Source organism: Paroedura picta, chromosome 10 (assembly GCF_049243985.1).
Source record: "Paroedura picta isolate Pp20150507F chromosome 10, Ppicta_v3.0, whole genome shotgun sequence".
Taxonomy (NCBI): Eukaryota; Metazoa; Chordata; class Lepidosauria; order Squamata; family Gekkonidae; genus Paroedura; species Paroedura picta.
In genome coordinates, this window is record NC_135378.1 from 29,818,904 (window position 1) to 29,842,080 (window position 23,177).

General features: G+C 40.5%; 1 protein-coding gene across 9 annotated transcripts in view; it reads right to left on the reverse strand.

Annotated features, from left to right (window-relative positions):
* The window catches only part of FRYL (FRY like transcription coactivator), a 167,458-nt gene that overhangs the window by 76,281 nt on the left and 68,000 nt on the right, over nt 1-23,177 (reverse strand). For all 9 annotated transcript variants that reach the window (XM_077301924.1, XM_077301926.1, XM_077301921.1 and 6 more), the window contains 9 exons: nt 19,934-20,133; nt 10,409-10,462; nt 7,909-8,048; nt 7,449-7,545; nt 5,306-5,385; nt 3,420-3,500; nt 2,622-2,790; nt 1,374-1,466; nt 114-212 (listed from right to left, as the gene is read on the reverse strand). In XM_077301924.1, coding sequence (XP_077158039.1) covers nt 114-212; nt 1,374-1,466; nt 2,622-2,790; nt 3,420-3,500; nt 5,306-5,385; nt 7,449-7,545; nt 7,909-8,048; nt 10,409-10,462; nt 19,934-20,053 — 933 coding nt within the window. In that variant the 5' untranslated portion in view covers nt 20,054-20,133. The remainder of the gene's footprint in view (nt 1-113; nt 213-1,373; nt 1,467-2,621; nt 2,791-3,419; nt 3,501-5,305; nt 5,386-7,448; nt 7,546-7,908; nt 8,049-10,408; nt 10,463-19,933; nt 20,134-23,177) is intronic.

The following is a 23,177-nucleotide window of genomic DNA, read 5'->3' on the forward strand; positions in this document are numbered from 1 at the left end:
GCTGGCCATCCTTGATAAATATGAAAAATGAATGATGTTGTTGAACTGCATTCAGAATTTCAAACTGGATTCTGGGGGGAGGGGGGCGCAGCTTAAAACAGTTATTAAAATACCAATGAGTGCTTCTTTCTTGAGCTCAGCTCAAAGGTAGTCTGGTAAAGCATCTCCACAAAGTTTTTCAAACATGGCACGTTAACTTCATTTTTAACAGCCTAGTACAAAATAAAGAAACAAACATAAATCTTTGCAAAAAGGAGATCAATTATGATGTTTAAAAGCATAAAAGATAATGATCCTGAAAATTAAGCATTATAAATCATGTATAATTTATTTAGATCACACTGCTCATATAATAATAATGTATCCATCATGCAACACACCCATCAAGACATTTTTTTAAAGAGCTATAGGTAGTTAAGCCTTTAAAAGACTGTGACCCCCCACCAACAAAGCTGGTCTAGAGAAAAATCTGACCTGCTAAGAATCCCTGGTTTTCATATGCTCCAATACAGTGGACATGAGGAAAGGGAACAGTTGTAGCACGCATATTTAAACATAGTATCTTCCCAACTTCCCAAATTGGAATTAGGAAACAACAGGATTTTTCAATCATAGTGTCAATATACATCATTCTCCCAATGATAAGGTTAGGTTGCCTAAGGAGGTGCTGAGTTCTACCTCACTGGTAGTCTTTAAGCAGCGGCTGGACAGATACTTATTATGGTTGATCCTGCTTTAGGTTGATCCTGCACTGAGCAAGGGGTTGGACTAGATGGCCTGTATGGCCTCTTCCAAGTCTATGATTCTATAGTAGCTGGTCAGAATGTATAATCTGAAGATTCTTGAAGGTGTGATATTTTGTCCTTAATAAAGCAGGGGGTATCTCTGCTTGAAACTTCAACCCACAGAACCCTTTAAAAACTCTATATCCCACCCCCCAGTTTAGTAACCATCTTAAAATTCCTCATAAAGAAGTGGTAGCTGTTGGTTTTGTACCAATCAGATTAGTTATTAATTTTTAAAAATTTTATTTTAAAAATTATATTAATATTTAATTATGTATTTAAAAAACTTCTCTGTAAATTACCCTGAGCCTCCAGGGAATTGTGGGCAAAAATCCAAACATAAATAAACATTGGACTGGCTCTGAAGGCTCCATTCTTCTCATGGTGGTGCTTTCCTCTGGGAAAGGTTCCTGGCATCAAAGAGAAGCACCACTGCAAGTGCAACTAATTAGTGGCATTCAGCCCAATATCTAAAAATATGCCTCTGCTGAAAATCTAGTTATAAAAAGCTTATAAAGGTCCACATTCCACTGAGGGCCAAGGACACCACAGTCATGCTCCGTTTGTGAAAGAATGAAATCTACTTACAGCAGCTACAGGGATGAGAATTTCCACAAACAACCCAGCAAGTGAATGCTTGATGTCTTTATCTTTTACTTCCAAGAAATATTGTGCACATTCCTACATGTATAAGACAAAAGTTATCAGGTTTTTATGGCTTATCACCTTACTCATAGCTACAAAGTAACCACACAAAATACATTTATTATATAGTCACATTTTCAAAGGAAAATCCAAGCACTGGTCCTTTATTAAAGAACACAACTACTTAAGAGACAACACTATAATAAATTTAAAAAATAACTTCATCTTTGTAAGAGCTATGATCAAAAATGCTCAATGAGACTTTCACTCAGACACTGTAAGAACTGAGAACTGTTGCTCCCTTGTGTTATGTAGAAAGTAAAAATATGTAAACAACCCCCTAAATTGCTTTGATGTAGAGAAACAATGATTGCATTTCTCAAAGTGGTCTGTATGTGCAACTAGCCCAACTTAGCAAAAGTAGTAGTAGATTATGTAGGTGAACTATATAGAGCAAGACAAAATCAGAGTCCAGTAGCACCTTTAAGACCAACAAAGATTTATTCAAGGCGTGAGCTATCAAGTATAAGCACTCTTCCTCAGACTATGAACTACCATCATGACAGTGGGAATATAAAGCAAAAGTTAATTCTGTTAAATTAGTAAACTGTGTCACACATCCAAATACAGCCATATGATAATTCTTTGCCAAAACAGCCAATCAGACCCCTCGAATTCAGTTGTAGTTCACAAAAACATAGGAGAAATAAAGCTGTCTATGTCAGTGAGTAACGGCCCCCAGGTGCTACTGGACTCTGGTTTTGTTGTGCTACTTCAGACCAACACGGCTACCCATTTGAATCTATATAGAGCAAGGTAACATGTCACTTTGATAATATGCATTATTAAAATATATATTATCTGGATTGTCAAAAGGTCTGTATTAGCAGCTGAAGAGGTTGAAATTTTTTAACATAAAACTCTGTATTGACATATGTAATGGCTACTGGAAGCCATACTGGTTCAAAGCAGAAATCCAAAGTCAGCAACCTTTTATCAGGGAACATCTTTTTTCAAAGTGTCTACCTTGATGAACTATTCTAGAGAACTCTGAAGTTTGGTATATGGTTGTGTGCTATTCTGACTGGTCCCAATGAAACATATTACACAGCTATTATGGATAGTGATGATACGTACCAGCATTGTCCAAACTCAACCCATTTTAGCTCAAAGGGGAAAGCAGACATTTACCTGCATGAACTGAAATGATGCTTCGAAATCCTCCACAGGATACATTTTTACTCTGAAAAACTTCATCCCCATAATTAAGCTGATGATACTTTGTACCACATGAGGACTCTGTTCCTTTTGTCTCAGTTCCTTTAATTCTGTTACAAACTTCTTTCTAACAGCCTGAAACCTTCAACAGAAACAGCAAGGCACAAAAGCTATTAATTATTTTGTCAATTACTCCAAAACCAAGGAGATTTTCCTACCCATAGTCTAACAATTGTATGGCAACTCCATTATTAAAAGAAACATTTAAATCAATATTATTTATTTATTTATTATATGGCAGATTGTACAGTTGTAGGATTGTCTGACAGCCAGGCAGGAGATGTTCAGAGGTGGTTCAATATTGCCTGCCTCCATTCCATGAGCCAAGTTTTCCTTGGAGGACTCCAATCCAAATACTAACCAAGGCCAACTCTGCTTAGCTTTTGAGAACTGATAAGATCAGGTGTGCCTGGGCTATCCAGGTTAGGGCATTTAAATGAGTATGAACAGCCCGGGACTATTTGGATGACTCCCTACTGAAAAAGGGATAAGGAAACACTTTCAACGTTTAAATGTGACAAAACCATGGAACATGTTAAATGCTACTTGTCTCTTATCCACTAAGTTGGCAATGAACCATTAGAAAATGGAAGTTCTTAAGACTTAACACAGAGATGCACTTGCTGTAATTGGTCACAGAAGTTCATACACAGATACGATTCAGAAGAAGATTCTGTAGCTTGGAATCCTGGTATAAATGGAGCAACTCACTTTGATTGTGCAAGAACCCCTATCACTTCTGCATATAAATCTGCAATAACATGCACATTCCCAGTATTGGTTCCTGAATACCTGTGATGAGAAAACAATGTACAGAAGATTAAAAGCCACAAAGTTGTGATTGCTCATTTATACCTATAATCTATAGCACTGTAAACAAATGCAAGAAATGAATCATATAGCCCTGGGGTGGATCTAGTCTGGGGTGTCCGAGTTGGAATAGGGCCAATCAAGGTGTGGTCAGATTGGCTCGCCCCTACAGCTGCTGCCCTCCCTCACCGGATGCTTGCCCCTCGAGTCGCACATGCCACTAACACAGGACGGCAGGTGGTGGTGCCAACAACCACCTGCCTGCCCAGTGCTCTGTGGCACTCTTAAAGTTGACTACAAGACAGAAGTGAATGGCCGCTGCCTCTGCAGCGCTCCCGGAACAATCACGCATCGCAGAGACGGAGGGCGTGATCATTACAACCTCCTCTCCTCCTGAAGCCCCATGCCTCCCTCAGTGCCTTGCAGCCACCCTCAGAGACATCGTGTCAACGAGCCGCCAAATGACCGCTGCCTCCCCCCTCCCATAGCCAGAGATGTGAGTGGGTGTGTTTGGTGGATGGGTCATTCTGACTCCCAGGTTGGAGGGACACGTCCCCAGCGACAGGGAGAGCCCACATGGTGTCAAGTGCAGAGTGTCTGCTTCACAGCCACCCTGTAGAAGCTCATGGCCCTGCCTTGCCCCGCCATGAAGTTAAATCTTCCTTTCTCCTTACTTCCCATAAAACGTCCTCTTGAGAGCAAGGGCAGGCCACCAGAGACAGACCTGCTGCTTAGACTGAAAGAGAGAGATTCAACATACTTGCGCCATTCTCTCAATTCCCCCTTTCCTTCCAGGGTAGCCATTATGGCCACAAATTGAGGGTTTGGAGATAGTTCTATTGATGATCGTCCCCTTGCGATCATTCACCTCCCGATTGTTCTCTGCCAGCGAGGCAACATGGCTGGTGAATGATCACATGGCGCGCTCCAGTCGCCCCCCCTCCCAGCAGCAACGCAAAGAGCATGCAGGTGGCTACAGGACGTTGGAGGGTGGAAGCCTCCGCCCACCCCCAACGTCATGTGGCCACCTGTGTGCTCTTCATGTTGCTGCCGCTCGGGGGGGGGGGTGGCCGATGGAGCATGCTGTGCCATCCTCCACTACCTGCGTTGTTTCACTGGCAGAGAACAATCCGGAGGTGAACGCAAGGGGACAATTGCTAATGGTGCTATCTCCATATCCTTCCTTTCCGCTGACAGTTACCTACCTGGGAGGAAGGGGGGGGACGCCTACAATGGCAGAACTATGTTGACTCTCTCTCCTTCACTCTGAACACCACTTCTCTCTCCGCTGGCCTGCCCTTGCTCTCAACAGAACGTTTTGACGGAGATCAGGATACACTTACTTTATCTTTGTCCTAGGTCATGGTAGGCCAAGCCAATACCATGAGCTTCTATGGTGTGGCAGCTAGGTGGCCGCTCTGCACTCCACTCCACACTGGCTCTCCCTATCCCTGGGGATTCATCCCTCCAACCCTGGACTTGAAACATTTCCCGCTACGTGTTCCCCGCTTCCTTCACCGAAACCCCCAACCTGCGTGCTCTTTACGTTGCCGCCGCTGCTGAAGAGGGTGGCCGCTAGAGCCTATTATATTCATTGTATTCAACATACAATGGGCTTAACTGCTTTTTCTTGTATATTTTTCTTTAAAATGTAGTCTTTTGGTCTCAAATGTTACACTAATATTCAATTAACATCCAGTGAGTAAATCAAAGAAAAGAATCCACTGACATTTTAAAGTGAAGTAATTTTGAAATATATGTGAAGGAACAACAAAAGATGTGCTTACCCTTCTTTGTGTTTAAAGTGCTTAAAAGCCAAATTTAGAACTTCATGAACTAAAGGATCTGGCACTGGATGAACAGGTATCTGTAACAGATTGCACATTTTGCTTATCCTTAGTGCTTAAATGTTCCATCAAAATATAAATGACATTAAGATTAAGGTAAAGGTAAAGGTATCCCCTGTGCAAGCACCACGTCACGTCTGACCCTTGGGGTGACGCCCTCTAGGGTTTTAAGATTTTAAGATTAAACAAGCATATATTTTCTATACAGAAAATTGTGTAAGGCACATGCTTATCAATGTGCTTGAAAATTGAGGTTTTAATAAATGAAATCAATTTCTGTACTGCAAACCTATGTATAGGTTTCAAGCAGATGTGATTTCACCAATTTGTATTATCAGGACATTTCGGATTAATTTCTGAGGTGTTGAAAGTTGTCAGTGCCGGATTTTGTTCATTTGCTATTCAACCAGATAGTAATAAAGATCCAATTCATAGTTGTAGAACATTATTCACACATTACATTTACATCTGGATTACAAATCATATTCTAAGCCTGGGAAAGGAAGAAAGAGGAATAAAACACTATTTCCCTCATATCAAGGGAAACACTATCCTGCTACTCAAAGCCAGTCTGTGGCCATGGTAATCTTCTCCTTTCATTTACGCAGCAGAAAATACTTGTTAAAACCTGGTCCTAAAATTGACACTGTCACCAATAACGTACACTGCATGATCATCAATTCTCTCCATTAGTAATCTTAATAGACCTCCGTTTAACAGTAAGTAGGGTTGTCAGCTCTGGATTGGGGAATTCCTGCCGATTTTGGAGGTGGAGTTGGAGGGGGCGTGGTTTGGGGAAGGATCTCAGCAGGGTACCTCAAAACAGTCATTTTCATCAGGGGAGCCGATTTCTGTCATCTGGTGATCAACATAATAGCAGGAGTTCGCTAGGCACCAACAGGCCTCACTTGAAGCAAGGCATCCATAAATGCAGATTGTTGTTGTTAGGTGCAACGTCGTGTCCAACCCATCGCGACCCCATGGACAATGATTCTCCAGGCTTTCCTGTCTTCTACCATTCCCTGGAGTCCATTTAAATTTGCACCAACTGCTTCAGTGACTCCATCTAGCCACCTCATTCTCTGTTGTCCCCTTCTTCTTTTGCTCTCAATCACTCCCAGCATTAGGCTTTTCTCCAGGAAGTCCTTCCTTCTCATGAGGTGGCCAAAGTATTTGAGTTTCATCTTCAGGATCTGGCCTTCTAAGGAGCAGTCAGGGCTGATCTCCTCTAGGTCTGACCGGTTTGTTCGCCTTGTAGTCCAAGAGTCTTCTCCAGCACCAGGGTTCAAAAGCCTCAATTCTTTGACGCTCGGCCTTCCTTGTGGTCCAACTTTCACAACCATACATTGCAACTGGGAAGATCATAGCCTTGACTAGACGCACTTTTGTTGGCCGGGTGATGTCTCTGCTTTTTAGGATGCTGTCTAGATTTGCCATAGCTTTCTTCCCTAGGAGCAAGCGTCTTTTAATTTCTTTGCTGCAATCCTAATGCAGATTAAGTATAACCAAAGGCAAAAATATGTGCTACTTATTTTGGAGTGGGGGTGCCATCTTGGTTAAGAGTGGTGGTGGGTGGCTTCTAATCTGGTAAACCGGGTTTGATTCCCTGCTCTTCCACATGCAGCCAGCTGGAAGACCTTGGACTAGTTACAGTTCTCTGAGCTCTCTCAGCCCTTCCTACCTCACAGGGTGTCTGTTGCGGGGAGAGGAAGGGAAGGCAATTGGGTAGTGAAAAGTGGGGTATAAAACCAATTCTAAAAAAGTTGTCTTCTAGAAAGTATGACCTTTTTATGTAGTACATTGTCCAAAATTTAATAGTAAACATTTGGCTTAATCACATCAATATCACACATATTTTTCCCCATTAGAATACAAGCTTTAATCTAATGGATTGAGATTTTATCAGAGATTTAAAGGGGGGAACACTACAAAGCAAGAATGCTTTAGGGCAGTTGGAAGGATTAGGCCTCAGATTTGCATGTAAGAACTTAAGCAGACTATGGAAATATTCAGTAGTTTAAACAATTAAAAGCAAAAAGATTACCAGGGAAAGCAGATAGCTTGCAGAAGTTAAAGAGCTTACCTGTTTTAGAACTTCTACTAAAACTAAGCAAAAAATAAAATCTACAGCTAAGTCCCTCCTTTCAAGTAGATAATCTCTCTCACGCTGCTGCTCATCCCTGAAACAAAAATTTGACACAGCGTAAACCTTTCCCCCCCTTATATATAGAAATTCATACATACATACATATCATCACATCACATGCCTCATATTTTTTATTGCTTTGCATAAATGACTATATTGAGTGGGTCCTTTGCTCCTCCCCAAATATCTGATATCTCTTAGTATAAAAATAAAAACTTAAAATGAAACATCAAGTAGGCAATGAACTACAAGAGAGCTGCCTTGAGCTCGCCCTCAAGGCTTCTAAAAATAAAGTCAAGAACAACAACAATTGACAGTGTTTCTGATGAAATGCTGAATTTCATTATTCCATGGCACAAATTTAAGACTATACAATCAAGGTGAGGTGGCAACTCACCCCTTAGATTTTGTGCTGGATCGTGGCCTGTACTCGTAAGATTCATCTTCAGTTCCATTTTGGCGCTTGTACCAATCAAACAAGGTGCGTAGTAAGGAGGGGAGACAGTGCTCTGCTACTGAGCTCATGGAGCTTATCAACTGTAAAGAGAAAAGGAGTAGAGTTACATAACAGCTTACTACTCAGAATCTTTCAAAACCCTCCCTCTTTTTTCTTGTTTTTTTAAAGTATATAATGAGTATTACCATAATAAATGACAATTATAAGTTATTAAAGGTTATAGTACTGGGTCTGTTAATTTGTGCAACTGAAACAAAAACCAAGATCCATCTACACCCATCTACCTGCACATTTAATCAGATGTTTGCATTAATCTGATGAACAGAAAGCTTTGTGGGCAGTCGTCAGTAAACATGGATAAGCACATGAAAGTTTGGCAAAATGATTTTGGTAGCTACTGTGTGTGGTGTCCTAAGCAAGCAACACTGCAGGCTGGCTAGCATTACTAGGTGCCTCAGAACCAATTCCACAGAAAATACCCTTGTATTAGTTTCAACATCACAATATAGTTTGACCAACATTATGCTTGCAATAATGAAAGCAACATTCAAAATTTTGACTGAGGAATTTATGCCAGCCTCTGATATCAGCAGAGGCCTGCAAAACAGAGCTCTTTCGCCAGGCTTTTGGTTGGCACCAGTGAAGCAATAACATCTAATGGGTCCTCCTTATCAAAAAGATGCCCCAGACATACACTAGTTCCAGAACAGGAGGCATGCCAAGATTGCTGAAACTGCTATTCCATTATATTCTGTATATTGCTGATACTGCTATCCTGCAGGGTCTGCAAAACGGAGCTCTTCTGCCAGGTCTATGGTTGAAGCTGGGGTCAGCGAGGAAGATCGATAAACCCCCCCTGGGTGTGAGCAGTAGATTGACTTATTTTGACCTCCTTCCTTACCCCTCCGGTAGTGGGGATGGGTGGTGGTGGGGTTTCTGCCATGTTCGTTATTTTTATTTCTTTTAATGGGCTTTTAATGGGGGAGTTAATGAGCTTTTATTGGACTTTGTAACCCGCCATGAGCCGGCTTTGGAAGTGGTGAGAAATAACTAACTAACTAACTAACTAACTAACTAACTAACTAACTAACTAACTAACTAACTAACTAACTAACTAACTAACTAAAGGTAAAGGTATCCCCTGTGCAAGCACCGAGTCATGTCTGACCCTTGGGGTGACGCCCTCTAGCGTTTTCATGGCAGACTCAATACGGGGTGGTTTGCCAGTGCCTTCCCCAGTCATGACCGTTTACCCCCCAGCAAGCTGGGTACTCATTTTACCGACCTCGGAAGGATGGAAGGCTGAGTCAACTTTGAGCCGGCTGCTAGGATTGAACTCCCAGCCTTATGGGCAAAGCTTTCAGACGGCTGCCTTACCACTCTGCGCCACAAGAGGCTCATAACTAACTAACTAACTAACTAACTAACTAACTAACTAACTAACTAACTAACTAACTAACTAACTAACTAACTAAATAAATAAAAGCAAATCAAACTGCCATTCATGTTTTAAATTTTAATTTATTTATTCAAATTTTATAATTATATTCTAATGAAATGTTTTAACAACTGATGTGGAGATATGATGTACACTGCCCTGAGCTAGCTTGCTGGGTAGACAGTATATAAATTAAATAAATAAATAAATATTCACATGCCCCTTCTCTTCTTCAGTTCCATTCAGATATTAAACTCCATGTGTCGTAGAAGATTTAAGATTGGGACAACTAAGCCAGGTTCCAATCTTGTCAAATATCTGCACATGAACTTGGTCTGATCCACCAAGGCTCTTTTTATGTGTATAAGGGGTGGTATTACATACTGGGAGGATTTGCAAGGGTTCACATTCAGTTTGTTGGTTAACTGAAGTCTTAAAGTATGTGTGCTGCTCTTCAAAAACCAAGAGGACAAATTTTAGAGGGAAAGCATCTTAAATATGTAAAGAGCTTGGAGTCTGTAAATATAACTATCATAGGTTGTAGTCATGTATTTCTACTTCAGTAAAGATACCAGATTATTAATGGGATAAAAAAAAATACAATGTGCTTTCTTTACAACTTATATGTATGCAGAGCTGATGAGTCAGTTAAGGTCTGCTACTATTTCTTCCACTGAGTGATTTCCTTAATGTAAACATTTTAGAGAAAATGTCCTGAGCTAAATCCCTTTATAAATCTAGAGGGGTGGCTGTGCTTGTTGCCCCCCAAATGAACAGGAGTCTCATGATATCCAAAATGTTTCTATAGAAGACTTCTATAACTGTAATTTCCCTCTCCTGCCAAGTAGGAATTCACTCTGTAATTTCCCATTTGAACTTTCTATTTGGATTTTTTATTAACCAGCTCACTTATTTTTTTTAACTGGCTTTTGGCCAGCATGTGCTAATAAGAGATTTTCTGGTTATATATAACTGCTCTCGAAACAGACATGTTTTTCTAACCTGGTCAAATTGAAGATCTTCACCTCTCTGAAGAGATCTGGACAAGAGTTTTTCCTATATAGTTAGAATAAAAGATAAAAGTATCAAGTTACATCTGATAGTAGTTGAAATGTTCATAATATTCAAAATGCGAAGTAATTTAGGTTGATTTTTGCTACCTTCTTAGGTGATTTACAGATTTTCAGCATTCTAAAATTTTATTGTAAACAGCAGAATTGTATATGTTAGTTGTTATAACATTTTAGCTTACTATTTATCTTACTATAAGAAAACCTTATCCGTCTTGAGGGTTTCTCAAAAAAGTGAGATAAAATCAGATCAGAATACTCTATAAAATAAACAGCAGGTTCATGACAAGCAAAGCTTTACAGATTACATTGTTACAAACAAAAACATGTCAAGAAGTTAAATGGATACATTTCAATCAACTCAAGGGAAGATACTGAACTCAATGAGATGGATATGTGGAGGAGTATAAACAGTGTGAAAACCTGAGGTAAGACAAACACCAATTTAAGCTCTACTCATCCTCTTTTAGTCTGAGGAAGAGCGTGTGCACTCAAAAGCTCACACCTTTGTTGGTCTTAAAGGTGCTATTGGACTCTGATTTTGTCATCCTCTTTCAGTACCTCATAGCCTAACTGCACACATTTTTAAAAACATTCTGCCTATTGTGGCCTGCTAGATGTTAAACCAGACCCCAGTTCCATCCTCCCAAACAAGGCTGTTTATTAGGCATTTGGCTTGATGGGTCACAGCTTCTGTGGTCCTGCTGTAGAAGCTTCCCTTCAGCCCCAAGAGCCTTGAAGCAGCATAGGTTGCTATGAAACTACGTAACTGGGAACAGGGAAATGACTCTCCCCCTCCATATTCTTAATTGTGGTCACTATTTAACATTTTACACCCTGTCTCTTCTTCCAATGGGGGCCCAAAGCAGTTTGTTTAGATTCCCTCAACCTTAATTTATCCTCACAGGTTAGGTTAGGCTAAAAGCGTATGACTGGCCGAAGGTCACCCTGTAAGATCACTAATCCTTTGCAAATCAATAGAGTGGTAAAGCAAACTAAAAAGAACAGTGAGTTCTTTATCCATTTCAGTCCAAAGAATCATATTACAGGTTACACATCATTTTGAAAACAGTCCATTTAGATCTGTGCGGGAGGCCTTTAAAACTTTTCCCTCTCATACCATTTCTCTGGCAGAAATAAAGAGCAAATCATGCCCCTATAGCTATTACAGATGTGTGTGTGTGAGTATGTGTGTGTGTGAAGTATACAATATGCATACCTGTCTTTTCCTTCTTCCCATAATCACAATAAGCTGTTCTTCCTCGAGCCCCAGGTTAAAATTCAGAAAATGGTAGCAAGGGGGAAAGTTAAATCCCTTCCTACAGCACCTACTCTAATCCAAATCATATACACATTGATGCTTCAATGGGGGAAATTAAGTTACAAATCTCTCATCTAATGTGGGATTCTAAGACCATTCTGCTAGAAAGGGGAAAACGAAACAAACAACTGTTCCTACTAGTACAGGAAAGTAGAAGTATACACCATGTCAATGCCAGAGAAGGAGTGATAAACTTTTATTGAAACTGCAGAACATTGTTGAAGGAGAATATAAAGAGCAAAAGGCGCACAACTGATCATGTGTGCTCCTGAACAGGGATGTGCATCAAAAAATAATAACAGCACTGCTCAACTTTGAAAGACTAGTTTCAGCTTCTCCGCTTATAAAACCTTACAAACTCAGTTTGACCAGAGGAGGTCACAAACACCATCACAAGGACTATAGGGAAGATGGACTTTATAATGCCACCAACAAACATCCAAGATAATATTGCTTTGGCATACAGGCTAAAATGACATGCTCAATTTTTACTAATCCCCCTATTTGTAACAACCACATAAATTTACTTACTTCATTTATACCCCAATTTTCTCCCCAATGAGGACCCCAAATGCTTCCATTGTTCTCCTCTCCTCCATTTTATTCTCACAACAACCCAGTGAGGTAGGTTAAGTAGAGAGGGTGTGACTGCCCCAAGGTCACCTAGCAAATTTCCTTGACAGACTTGGAATTTTAATCATGTCTCCAAGATCCTAGCCTGGCATTCCAACAATTATGCCACAATTGCTCTCAAAGCCTTTCAAGCATTATAATTAATTTTAGCTCCTATTTGTTTTTGTTTTTATTTGATAGAAGGGATCAGGGTCAACAGTAATTGATTTCTGTCCAAGGACAACATGACCTTTCCAGCACTGACCCAGGGAAGAACATTGTGTTTGTTCTTCTGTGCATCATATTCTTATTGCCCAGACCTGTTACTCCTTTCTCCCCCTACACATTTTTCTGCACTAGAAATACAACTCAAAACATTCCTTTAAATCTTTAAGTCGCATCTTTCTGCTGACAGATGCTGCATTGATTTGTGCATCATCTTTCTTCACATTGTTTAATAAAACACATGGGGAAGGGGGGAATCCAGTATAAATCACTGCCTACTCCCCTGCTGTTACACAAAGCATTTTCCCATTTGCTTTTCATTATTGGTTTGTTGATGACATTTTGTCCAAGCATTTGCCAAGGTAAAATATCCCTTTAGGATGTGACTTTATTGACAATTCCTACAGTGAGAGCAGACATTCCCTGCTGCTATCATAGTCAGCACATGCCAAAACAGGCAGCTGTGCAACAGCAGCACAACTTGTTCTAGCAATGGAGCCAATGTGTACCCAGATTTCTTGTTTTGCCTATTTAAGATCATACAAGATTTTCCAGCTAATACTTAAACTCCCAGGCCACTGAACACAATATGCATACTGAAAAATTAATACTTGCTCACAGTCAGAAAGTTAAAAATACATGCATAAAATAAAAGGAATTAGCCAAAGAAAAGTTAGCTCTCTTCCAGTACATGTAACTATAACAATTCTCTTCCTCAGGGAATGCCGCAGCTGTGATCCTTGCTAACCCTCTTCACAAAATGTGTATACTCTAAACATTTCTCTGTAAGCATATTTGGAAGGGAGAGGGGGAACACATCCGACATGAAAGCAAGAACAGCTTGGTTCTTAAATCTGCTATGGGTAATAGTGGGAGGCAGGAGGCACTCAACTGATATACAAAATTCCAAAAAGCTATATCTCCTATTTTAATATAGGAGAAGCAGTAGGCACTTTCATTACAGCACCAAAAGGATGAACAGTGAATTATACAGGCTCATATTCGACTACTGAAGCAAAATGAACTAAACCTCCCATTGTAACAAACTAAGGAAAAATTAATAGAGAACATGGCTACAAAAATTAATACACCATCTTAGCCACAAAATCTGTAGCTCCTTGTCCCTGCCCCTTTTCTCTGTATGAAAGGAGCCTCAATCTTCCAGCTTAATTAAAGTCAAACTCTAAATCTACAAGAAATCTTCTGGGACATTAACATTTTTAGACTGTAATACTTTAAAGAAAAAGCACTTTCTTTAAATAGAGTAAACACAAATGTATACAACTCATTCTAAGATTTCTATAAATAGTTACTTTATCTGTGCATAGGTATTTGTTTTTTTTAAAGTGAGAGATAACAGTATATACCACTGCTAGGAATACAGATATCTTAGGACAGCGGAGCTGTCAATGCATGGAAATGGATAGCCTTGTAACAGGTGGCCTTTTGAATAGGAGAAAGTCTGAATAGCAGCTTAAATAGCAGAAAGCCTGCACAAGAGCTTGAATAGCAAAAAGTCAATATTACAAACTTCAGAGCAATCACATATATTGTAGGCACTCTCTCCCTTAGACCATTTATGCACTGGGAACTTCACTGTCCCAGCTCCTGAGCAGGAGCACAAACCGGGGGCAGATGGGGTGCACCGGGCCAAATGCTCCCCCGTGTGGGTGCAGGAAGAGGTGGGGCAACCTGCCACAACTAAAACTCCAGCCTGCAGCCCTGCATGAAACCTCCAGTGCATAAACGGTCTTAGCAAAGACAAATAAAGAACACATTGTAAGCATCTAAACGTATCCTCCAACTATTATTATAAATGTTAACGTTATCTCATCAATATGAGTGGAGAAATTCTCAAAGCCCAATACAATTTCAGGAGAAAAATGGAGAAAGTTTCTTTAAAAATTGAGAAAAATAGTAAAAAGGAAAGCCAAAACTGAGAGTTGGGAGTTCAAATCCTCTTAGAAATCTCACCACTCATTTAAGCACATTATACTAGAAGCTTACATAAAAACATTAAGCACACTTTAGAAAGGGAACAAAGTACTAAAAGATGCTAGTATTGATAAATACAGTCAAACAAAGCTACAAAGAGCAGGGGAAAGTGTTCCTTAAAAAAAATCTTGATCTGTGACATATGCATGCACTCTTGCTTGCTTTGCCAGAGGCTTACAAGTTGTTTACAAGATGAGTTAATAAGAAAGCTGACAAAGAAATTACTGGAGATATTTTGAGGGGCAAACTGCTGAACGGTTTAACACAGAGAAATAAGAGAGATGGATCAGAATTTAATGCCACTATGATGGAACCAAATATTGAAAAAGAAGCTGAACGTGTTTAGCTGCAAAACTTTACCTCTTAAACATAAAATGCACAGCTCATTCTTAAAGAAATCGAAATCTGCTAGTGTGGCCCAAACATTTCACAGTAGTTACCACAAAAGTATCTATAAACTGGCCATTCATAAAGCTTAAAAACAATATGGTAAGAAATGTATTTATTTATTAATTGATTTATAGATTGTCCTTCTCCACAAGCAGGCTCAGGGCAGTTTGCATCAATAGGTAAAAACACTCATGAACATCCTAAAAATTAAAAACTACCGAAGTCCTATCCCCCACCCCAATCATCTTCAGTCTGTATCAGCCATGAACTACACGAACTTTAAATCAACTGGAGTTCCCTGAATGCAGTAAAGTGAAGCAATAAAGACAGACTATAAGGAAGTGTGCATATATTCAAGACGAAAATATGCAGAACGGACTGGGAGATTCAGGTGTCAGATACAAGCATAAGCTTTAACAGATGTTCAAGGAGTATCAAGGACAGAAGGAAAACAAATATCATACCACCTATTTAGTTATACGTATAATTAATTATAATTACTAGGTTCTAACACCCAAAGTGTTACTGACAGAAGATGAGTTCTTGGGAGATAGAAGGTCTCTTGAATTTTGTTGTATTAGAGCAGGAGAGCAAAATATGATATTCAAGTTCATACACTCCCTTTAAAATGACAGAACATCCACCTCAGTAGTAAATGAGATTTCAGAAACAAATGAACATTTGGGGAAATAAAAGAGAAATTCTATGATACAAAATATAATCTTTTCACTTTCTTTTTTCCTTTTAGGCGATCAATACACTATAAACAGTTAACACATCTACGGTCAGAGAAGTAGATCATCAGTAAACATTGCTGTGAGATAAATTGTGTAAGTCTACCAAGAAATTATGACAATTGTGTGTGACCAGATAGTTTCAGAGATCTCTCTCATGGGTAACAAAGCAAGAAATATTTAGTGACCAATAACCCCCAATGCAAGGTTGATGAAATAAACTTAGTCTGTATATTTAAGTGCTGTCAATTCACAGTCGAATCAGGGAGACCCCGTGGCAAGAGATCAACAGAGGTGGTTTGCCATTGCCTTTGTCTGTATAGCAACCCTGAAATGCCTTGGTGGTCTCCCATGTAAATAATAAACAGGAATGACACAGCATAACGTCTGAGATCAGGCTAGTCTGGGACAACTAATAAAACTGAAAGATAGTACACAAACTCAAACAGCCCAGGTCTTGTTTGAACTGTGCTAATGGTCCCATCTAGTCACCACTATAGGGTGGTAGTGGTATACATGAACAAGATGATCTTTGTTACTTATTAAACCCTGAATATGAGAACATTTTTAGAAATGGAAAATATATATAATATAATAAAACTGGTAGCCTTGAAAGTTAAGAGTCTGGGAAATCTATCTAACTAATCATAAAACATGTTTATACACTGTGGCTACAGTTCTGTGCACGGTCACAGGGTTCCATAAAGCCACTTGGCCAGCTCAATGGCAACAAATTGCTTTCCCTTGCTCAAGCAATGCTCTTCTCCGGTAGGTCCAGCAAAAGAGAGGCACATACCCATTTGCAGAGAAATAAAGTGTAAGTGTTCAGTTCAAGCTGAAGGTAATGGTAATCACAATAGAAGGAACTAAGCCAAAACTTGTGGACCCCCTTCCCATGCATCAGATGAGTTTGAGAGTCAATTTGGACTGCTAGAGAGAAAGGACTGCTATTACCTGTTTATAAGAAGCATGTTAGATGTTAGAAATTGAGGAAACACACACACATATACATAAGGGAATTGAAGGTAAAGCAATGAGTAACAATTGTAGTTCAGAGATCACAGAGGATGGCTATACTGTTTCATAAAACATTATCTTTTCTGATTATTAGTAAATATGCTTGCGTGTGATTCAGGATGCCTTCCTATCTAGGGAGGCCCAGATCACAAAAGTCACTTGCCAGGCTTTCCTAACATCTTTGCCTAGCAGATCTTAGGTGCCTTTCCCAGGGAGGGCTATGCAAGCACAGATCCCACATTTGTGAACTGCACAGAAGATCACTGATAAAACATGGTATTAAAAATGCTACATATTAAGTAAGTGATCTACATACACACAGTACAGCTAAACATAACTCAGGGTTTGGGGACAGGCTGTACTTTCTCCTCCTTTCTTGCATGTGTGACTTCTTTATTTCCTGATATTATGGTTTGACTTTGCACTTGCCTATTTCCTGTGTGCTACAGAGGTTAAGATTGTCAGATTAGTATCTGGGAGACCCAGGTTCAAATCCCCATTTGTGTTATGAAAATTTGCTGGAGGAGGAAATTTAAGAAGCTGTAGCACTCAATTTCTTCATATCAGAAAAGGTGTCTCCCCACCAAATGTCAGTTTTAAAACTATAACCGAGAACAGAAACAGGTGGCACATGAAAGCAGTTTAATACCCAAATCCACAGTATTTTATTACATTACTGTTAAAGACGTTAACTCAGGCCACATTAAATTGGGTCATATAAGAAGTCAAACAAGGGTTTATTGCACCAATTTCCATGAAAATGAAAAGTCCGCCAAAAGTTTGCAACTAGCAAACAATGTGGTAGGAATTTCCATCTGGCTCACAATCTCAGTGCAATCAAAACAAGTTGTAAAATCAACTGCCTTTTAAGTTCCCTGAAGTACTGTTGATTTTAACTTCACTTCGCTACTTAGGCAGTCTTGATGATAGAAACGTACAAGGCCAACCAACTTATATTTTCTTGCAGAGACCCGGAAACTGCAGCTGGTGCAAAATGCAGCTGCTGGGGTTCTCACCGGAACACCATGGAGAGCCCATAGCCAGCTGGTGCCGAGGCAGCTGCACTGGTTACCAGTTGAATACCGAATCAAATTCATGGTTTTGGTTGTGACCTACAAGGCCATTCATGGTCTGGGCCCATGTCTTTGCAGAACTGTTTAATCTTCTATGCCCCCCGCAGAGCCTTGTGCTCTGTAGGAATAAACAGGTTGATGGCTCTTGGCCCTCATGAGATACACCTGGCCCTGGCCTGGTGGAATGAACTCCTGGACAAGCTGAGGGCCCTGATGAAACTGTCTCACTTATGCAGAGCCTGTAAGATGGAACTTTTCCACCAGGCATCTGGTTGAAGCTGGGCTGAGAAAGAACTAACCCCCCCCCACCACCACCAGTGCTCCAATAGCCTATTTTTTCATCCCTGGTAACAGACAGCTGCTAGTTGGAGGCTTGCAGGAGGGGTCTTCTGGGGTGGTTAAGGAGGGTGGGAGAGGGTTTTTTATAAATATTTATTATTGATTGCATTGTTTTTAATGTGATGCGAGCTGCCATGAGCTAACTGGCTACAAGTGGTGGCAATTTAATTAATAAATTATTATTATTATTATTATTTATTCAATTTATAGCCTGTCTTATTACGAAGCTCAAGGCAGGTTACATAAAAGCATACCGCAATAAAAACCCTCCCCTAAAAACAACAACCCCAATCAAAGCATAAATGTGGGCAGCAGGCATGTGGTCTGGTGGGTGGCTGGAGTAGCAGGCCAGGCTGGCGGTGGCAGTCCCCGCCTCGCACACAGCTGGCCAAGGCGTAGTATCACTGCCGCCCTCCTCCCCAACCATGGTGCAGCGCTGGCAGTGTGGGCAAGGCTGGCGGGCAGTGGCCAGTCAGATGGGCATCCAGTGCAGTGGCCTCATCAGGCTGCCACAGGTTCACTGTCCTCAGTGGTCAGGGAGCATCTAGCTGTAAGGGAGCAAGCGTGCGTTGCAGCTGGCTCCTGGGGGCAGGCACTGTGGGGGTCGGCCCAATCTGCTTCGCTGGGCATGCGTGGATTGGCCCGCTAGAGCAGAAGTAAAGTCTGGTCACCGGACGTGTGTCCCAGACAGTGCTCCTCCCTTAGTGCTTCTTTACAAATATAAAAGGCACTAATGGTTACACAAGGTTCTTGCTTTAAAGATCCAATCTTCATGTTAACATTTGTGCTCACTGCTGTATCTACTAGACTAGCAAATACATATCAACCGAATCAACTGTGAAGAGCAAGCACAGGTCAAATTAGTTGAATGTGTCTCAACTCAGAAGCCTCACCCATTCTTCCTAGCAACCAATTCATGCAGAGATCTTTGTTGATATGAGAGGGAAAGAGAGACCTACTTCTACACATACTGCACTTCACACTTGACAGGTACATGCATTTTTGAACTCTAATATTTGTACTAGAGTACTAAAAGGAAAGGATTGATTCTCAGTATCTCTTATCTCATTTCACTATCAAGGATGCAGGATGCTTAATTATTCCCACTCTGTATTATTCCTTTAACCCCCCCCATCCCCCACCCCCAATTACCATAGACAAAGCAGCTGTCTTTGTACATTAATCCTCCTTGGTGAATGAACTCCTAATGTATGGTCTGAAAGTCTTAAAGAGGTGGGAAATAAAGGCAAACAAAGGATGAGCTCATTTGCTCAGCTGCTACCTTTTCTGCTCCAGCCCACACCTAGATAATACAGGCATTACTGAAGCAGGCATCAAACACATGAAAAAGGAAACATATAACAAATTTTATATAGCTCCATCAAGCCCTACATAAAGAAGCCCTAAATCCTAATGACAGCCCCCACTCCTTCCTTTATATAACAAAACATACCATCTTTGTGAAAGACAATGAAATTGTGCCAGTTATTTCCAATGAAATGGGATAGGGAGTCAACTTATACTCATATTAGACAGCTTATTCTATAACTTTTAAATCACTGTATTTTTTTATATCAGTAAGTATCTTTTCATGTCACTATGATCCCATGCTGTGGGGGAAGGGTAGGCCTCCTGCACACAATAGTTTTTACTTTTTCACCTATATATCCAGATCTAAAACTTTTCTACATACAATTTAACTATTCCAGAAGAATATAACAATTTAACAAAGGCTCTGTTAAGGGACTCACCAAGGGTTCAGCCATTACAATTTCAATTTTCTTTTCAGCTTGAATAGCAAACTCAGCAAAGAGGCTCTTGATGACATATTCACCAGGTTTGACATCTGGATCAATGGTAATATTAGACATGATGACGCTTCTTTTTTCCCAGATAGAATTGACACTGGGAGAAATTCTGTGTTTAGCAATGGTACTGGATGGTGCTGATGCTAAAGATAAAAGAAATATGGATCATTATTAATAATTAGTAATAATAAAATAAATCAAACCAGCAACATAGCTTTTCGTAGAAATAAGCTAAGCATTCTACAAGATATATGCATTCTCCTTCTATGCAACTACTCCTAATTTTGTTGCTACTTCCTTATACACAATTATTTTTTGTATCATCATCAAAGTGATAAAATGTGATTCTAAGCATAGCCTCTAATTTCACTGACCCCAATTCCATGAATATTGAATGAAATTTTGTTGGTCTTAAAGGTGCCACTGGGCTCAAACTTTGTTTCAGGGGATTTTGAATGGTATAACTCTATTCAGGATTGCATTGTGTGATACAAAATAGAACTAGCTACATTTAAAAAAAATGTTTAAAAAACAGCTTTTGGGGCATATTCAAATCCCCACATACATTCATCCCTGAAAACTCAAGATCAGTTAGAGGGGAAGAGAAGTTGGAATTAAAATAGAGGGTTAGAGTAAGTGAACTATGAATAAAGAACTGGTACAGAAGTTGAGGACTGGGACATCAGAAGTTAGTAGAAGGAAGAAAATGATTAGAGCTGAGTAATAGGTTGAGAACTAGGAATAAGAAAGATTGTAAGGGACTGTTAAGAAATCAGAGCTATGAGGAAGAATATGTTACAATAGGAATAAGAACATAAAATAAATAGTTAGTGCAATGGTCAGCTAAACGCCGCTAAACCAAAAGATAGGAGTTGAACAAGATGAGGAAAGGGAAGCAGACCAAGGGATGGCCAAAGTGTGTGTGGGGGTGTCAGGGATCCCAACAATTGGGGGGAAGGTAGATGAGAAGACTGGATGAGGAGGTGTGAGATATAATTATGCTGACAGCCCTTCTAATCTCTGTCCATCCCTTGACATGCAGGAAGGGAGGCAAAGGATTATATCCTGACTCCATCATTGATGTTGTGTAATACCAGATCAATTAACAACAAAGCTTCGTCTCAGCAGGTATATATTGCAGAGTATGAGGCAGACCTGGCATGTGTGACTGAGACCTGGGTGAGGAAAGGTGAAACTGTTGTCTTGAAAGAACTTGCCCCTCACGGGTTTTCAGTTCTTCATCAGTCATGGACCTCAGGACAGGTGTATGTGTGTGTGGCGGTTCTAATTTGGGAGGTATACTCCTTTAGGGAGCTTCCTGCACCAATGATCCCAGGCCTTGAAAGTGTTGATCTCAGGTGAGATGCAGCCAAGAGCTTGACCATCAGGATGGCGTATCGTCCTCCCAACTCACCGCTAAATGCCCTGTCAGGCCTGCTGGAGGTAGCGGCTGCTTGGGCTCTATGGTACCACAGATTGCTAAATCCGGGGGACTTCAATGTCCATGCAGAGCTACCATCCCCTGAAAGTAGCCCTGGACTTAGTGTTGTTCTGGAGTTCTTACAGTTTATTCCTAGTTCTATCCATCAGGCAGGCCACAAACTGGATCTGATCTTTCGTATGGAGTTGAAAGTGCCCTTGATAGCAGCAAATGCCATTCCATGGTCAGACCACAACACCCTGAAGGCCTGTCTCAGAATCCCACACCCTGCCCAATGTGGGCAGAGAGTTATTTTAGCCCCCACACAGAGACTAATGGCTCCAGAAGGATTCCTGAATGCTCTTTGGGATCCAATGCTTCCTCGCAGCTCATTGGAAGACTTGGTCATCAACTGGCATAGCTGAATGCTGGTTGCTATCAATGAGATTACTTCCAGATGTCCTCTCAGACCTTGCCTCAAATGAGCTCCCTAGTATATAGAGGAGGTGTGGGAGAGGAAGCAGGAGCTGAGATGACTAGAGCAAGTTTGGAGGAAAACTCTCAACGAATCCTCAAGAACATCTTATAGGATGCTTATGAGTGCCTATGAGATGCCGGTGAAAAAGCAAGAATTTCATGCAGTTTCCATCACATCTCTGAGCTCACCCCCAGCACAATTATTTAGGATAGTTTGGTCTCTGACAGCCCTCAAAGAAGGGCACCAAAATTATAGTCCATTGGATATCAGCTATGATAAGCTGCATTGATTACCAGTTCAATTCGAAATCGGGTTTAAGGTATTAGTTCTTACCCATAAGACCATTTGTGGTCTGAGTCCTGCATGGAGACCACCTTTCTACCTAAACCTTCTGGAGAGCACTCCAGTTCACAAACACTAGTTATTTGGTGGTCCCTGGCCCCAGAGCATGCATGTCTGGCCTCAACCAGGGCTAGGATATTTTCTGTCCTGGCCCCCAGCTGGTGGAATGAGTTCCCAGGACACATCTGGGAACTGGCACAATTCCACAGGACCTGCAAAATTAAGCTCTTCCACCAGGCGTTTGGTTGGAGGCCAATGAAATAATATCAACTGGGCCCTCCCTACTAGAAAGGTCCTTGAACATGTTCAAATTTCAGAAGAACTATCATAAAATGGGACTGCCAATGCTGCTAGTTGGTATTAAGACCTACCTAATACTGAAATTATTTCTGCTAAATAAATTTAACTGTTTTAATGGTGTGGTTTGTTTTTGACTATTTATAGAATCATAGAATAATAAAGTTGGAAGGGACCTCATGGGTCATCTAGTCCAATCCCCTGCACTATGCAGGACACTCACATCCCAATCGCTTATCTACTGTAACCTGCCACCCCTTATGTACATATCCAAGTTGTACACCATCCTGAGCTGATCTGCTGGGAGGGCGTATAGAAGCATTTAATATATTAATAATAATAATATAATACTGACACAAAGTGCTTTTTGCACTATATGCTTGCTATAAAATGATGTGCATAAGGGAAAAAGTCATAGATTGCATATACCTTGGAAAATAAGTGGACCCAAAAGGGAGTCCAGGAAAAATGACACTAAATTATTGCAAATGTCAGAGTAGGCAGCAGGGCTCACACAGCATATAAACATGGGTTCCAGAGTCAAAGACACACAATTTGAGACATTTGTGTTCACTGCAATCAAAGTCATGTTATTTACTGTGCTGTCAGTCAATACATAAAACACAAAGCAAATACAAATCAGCAAGAGC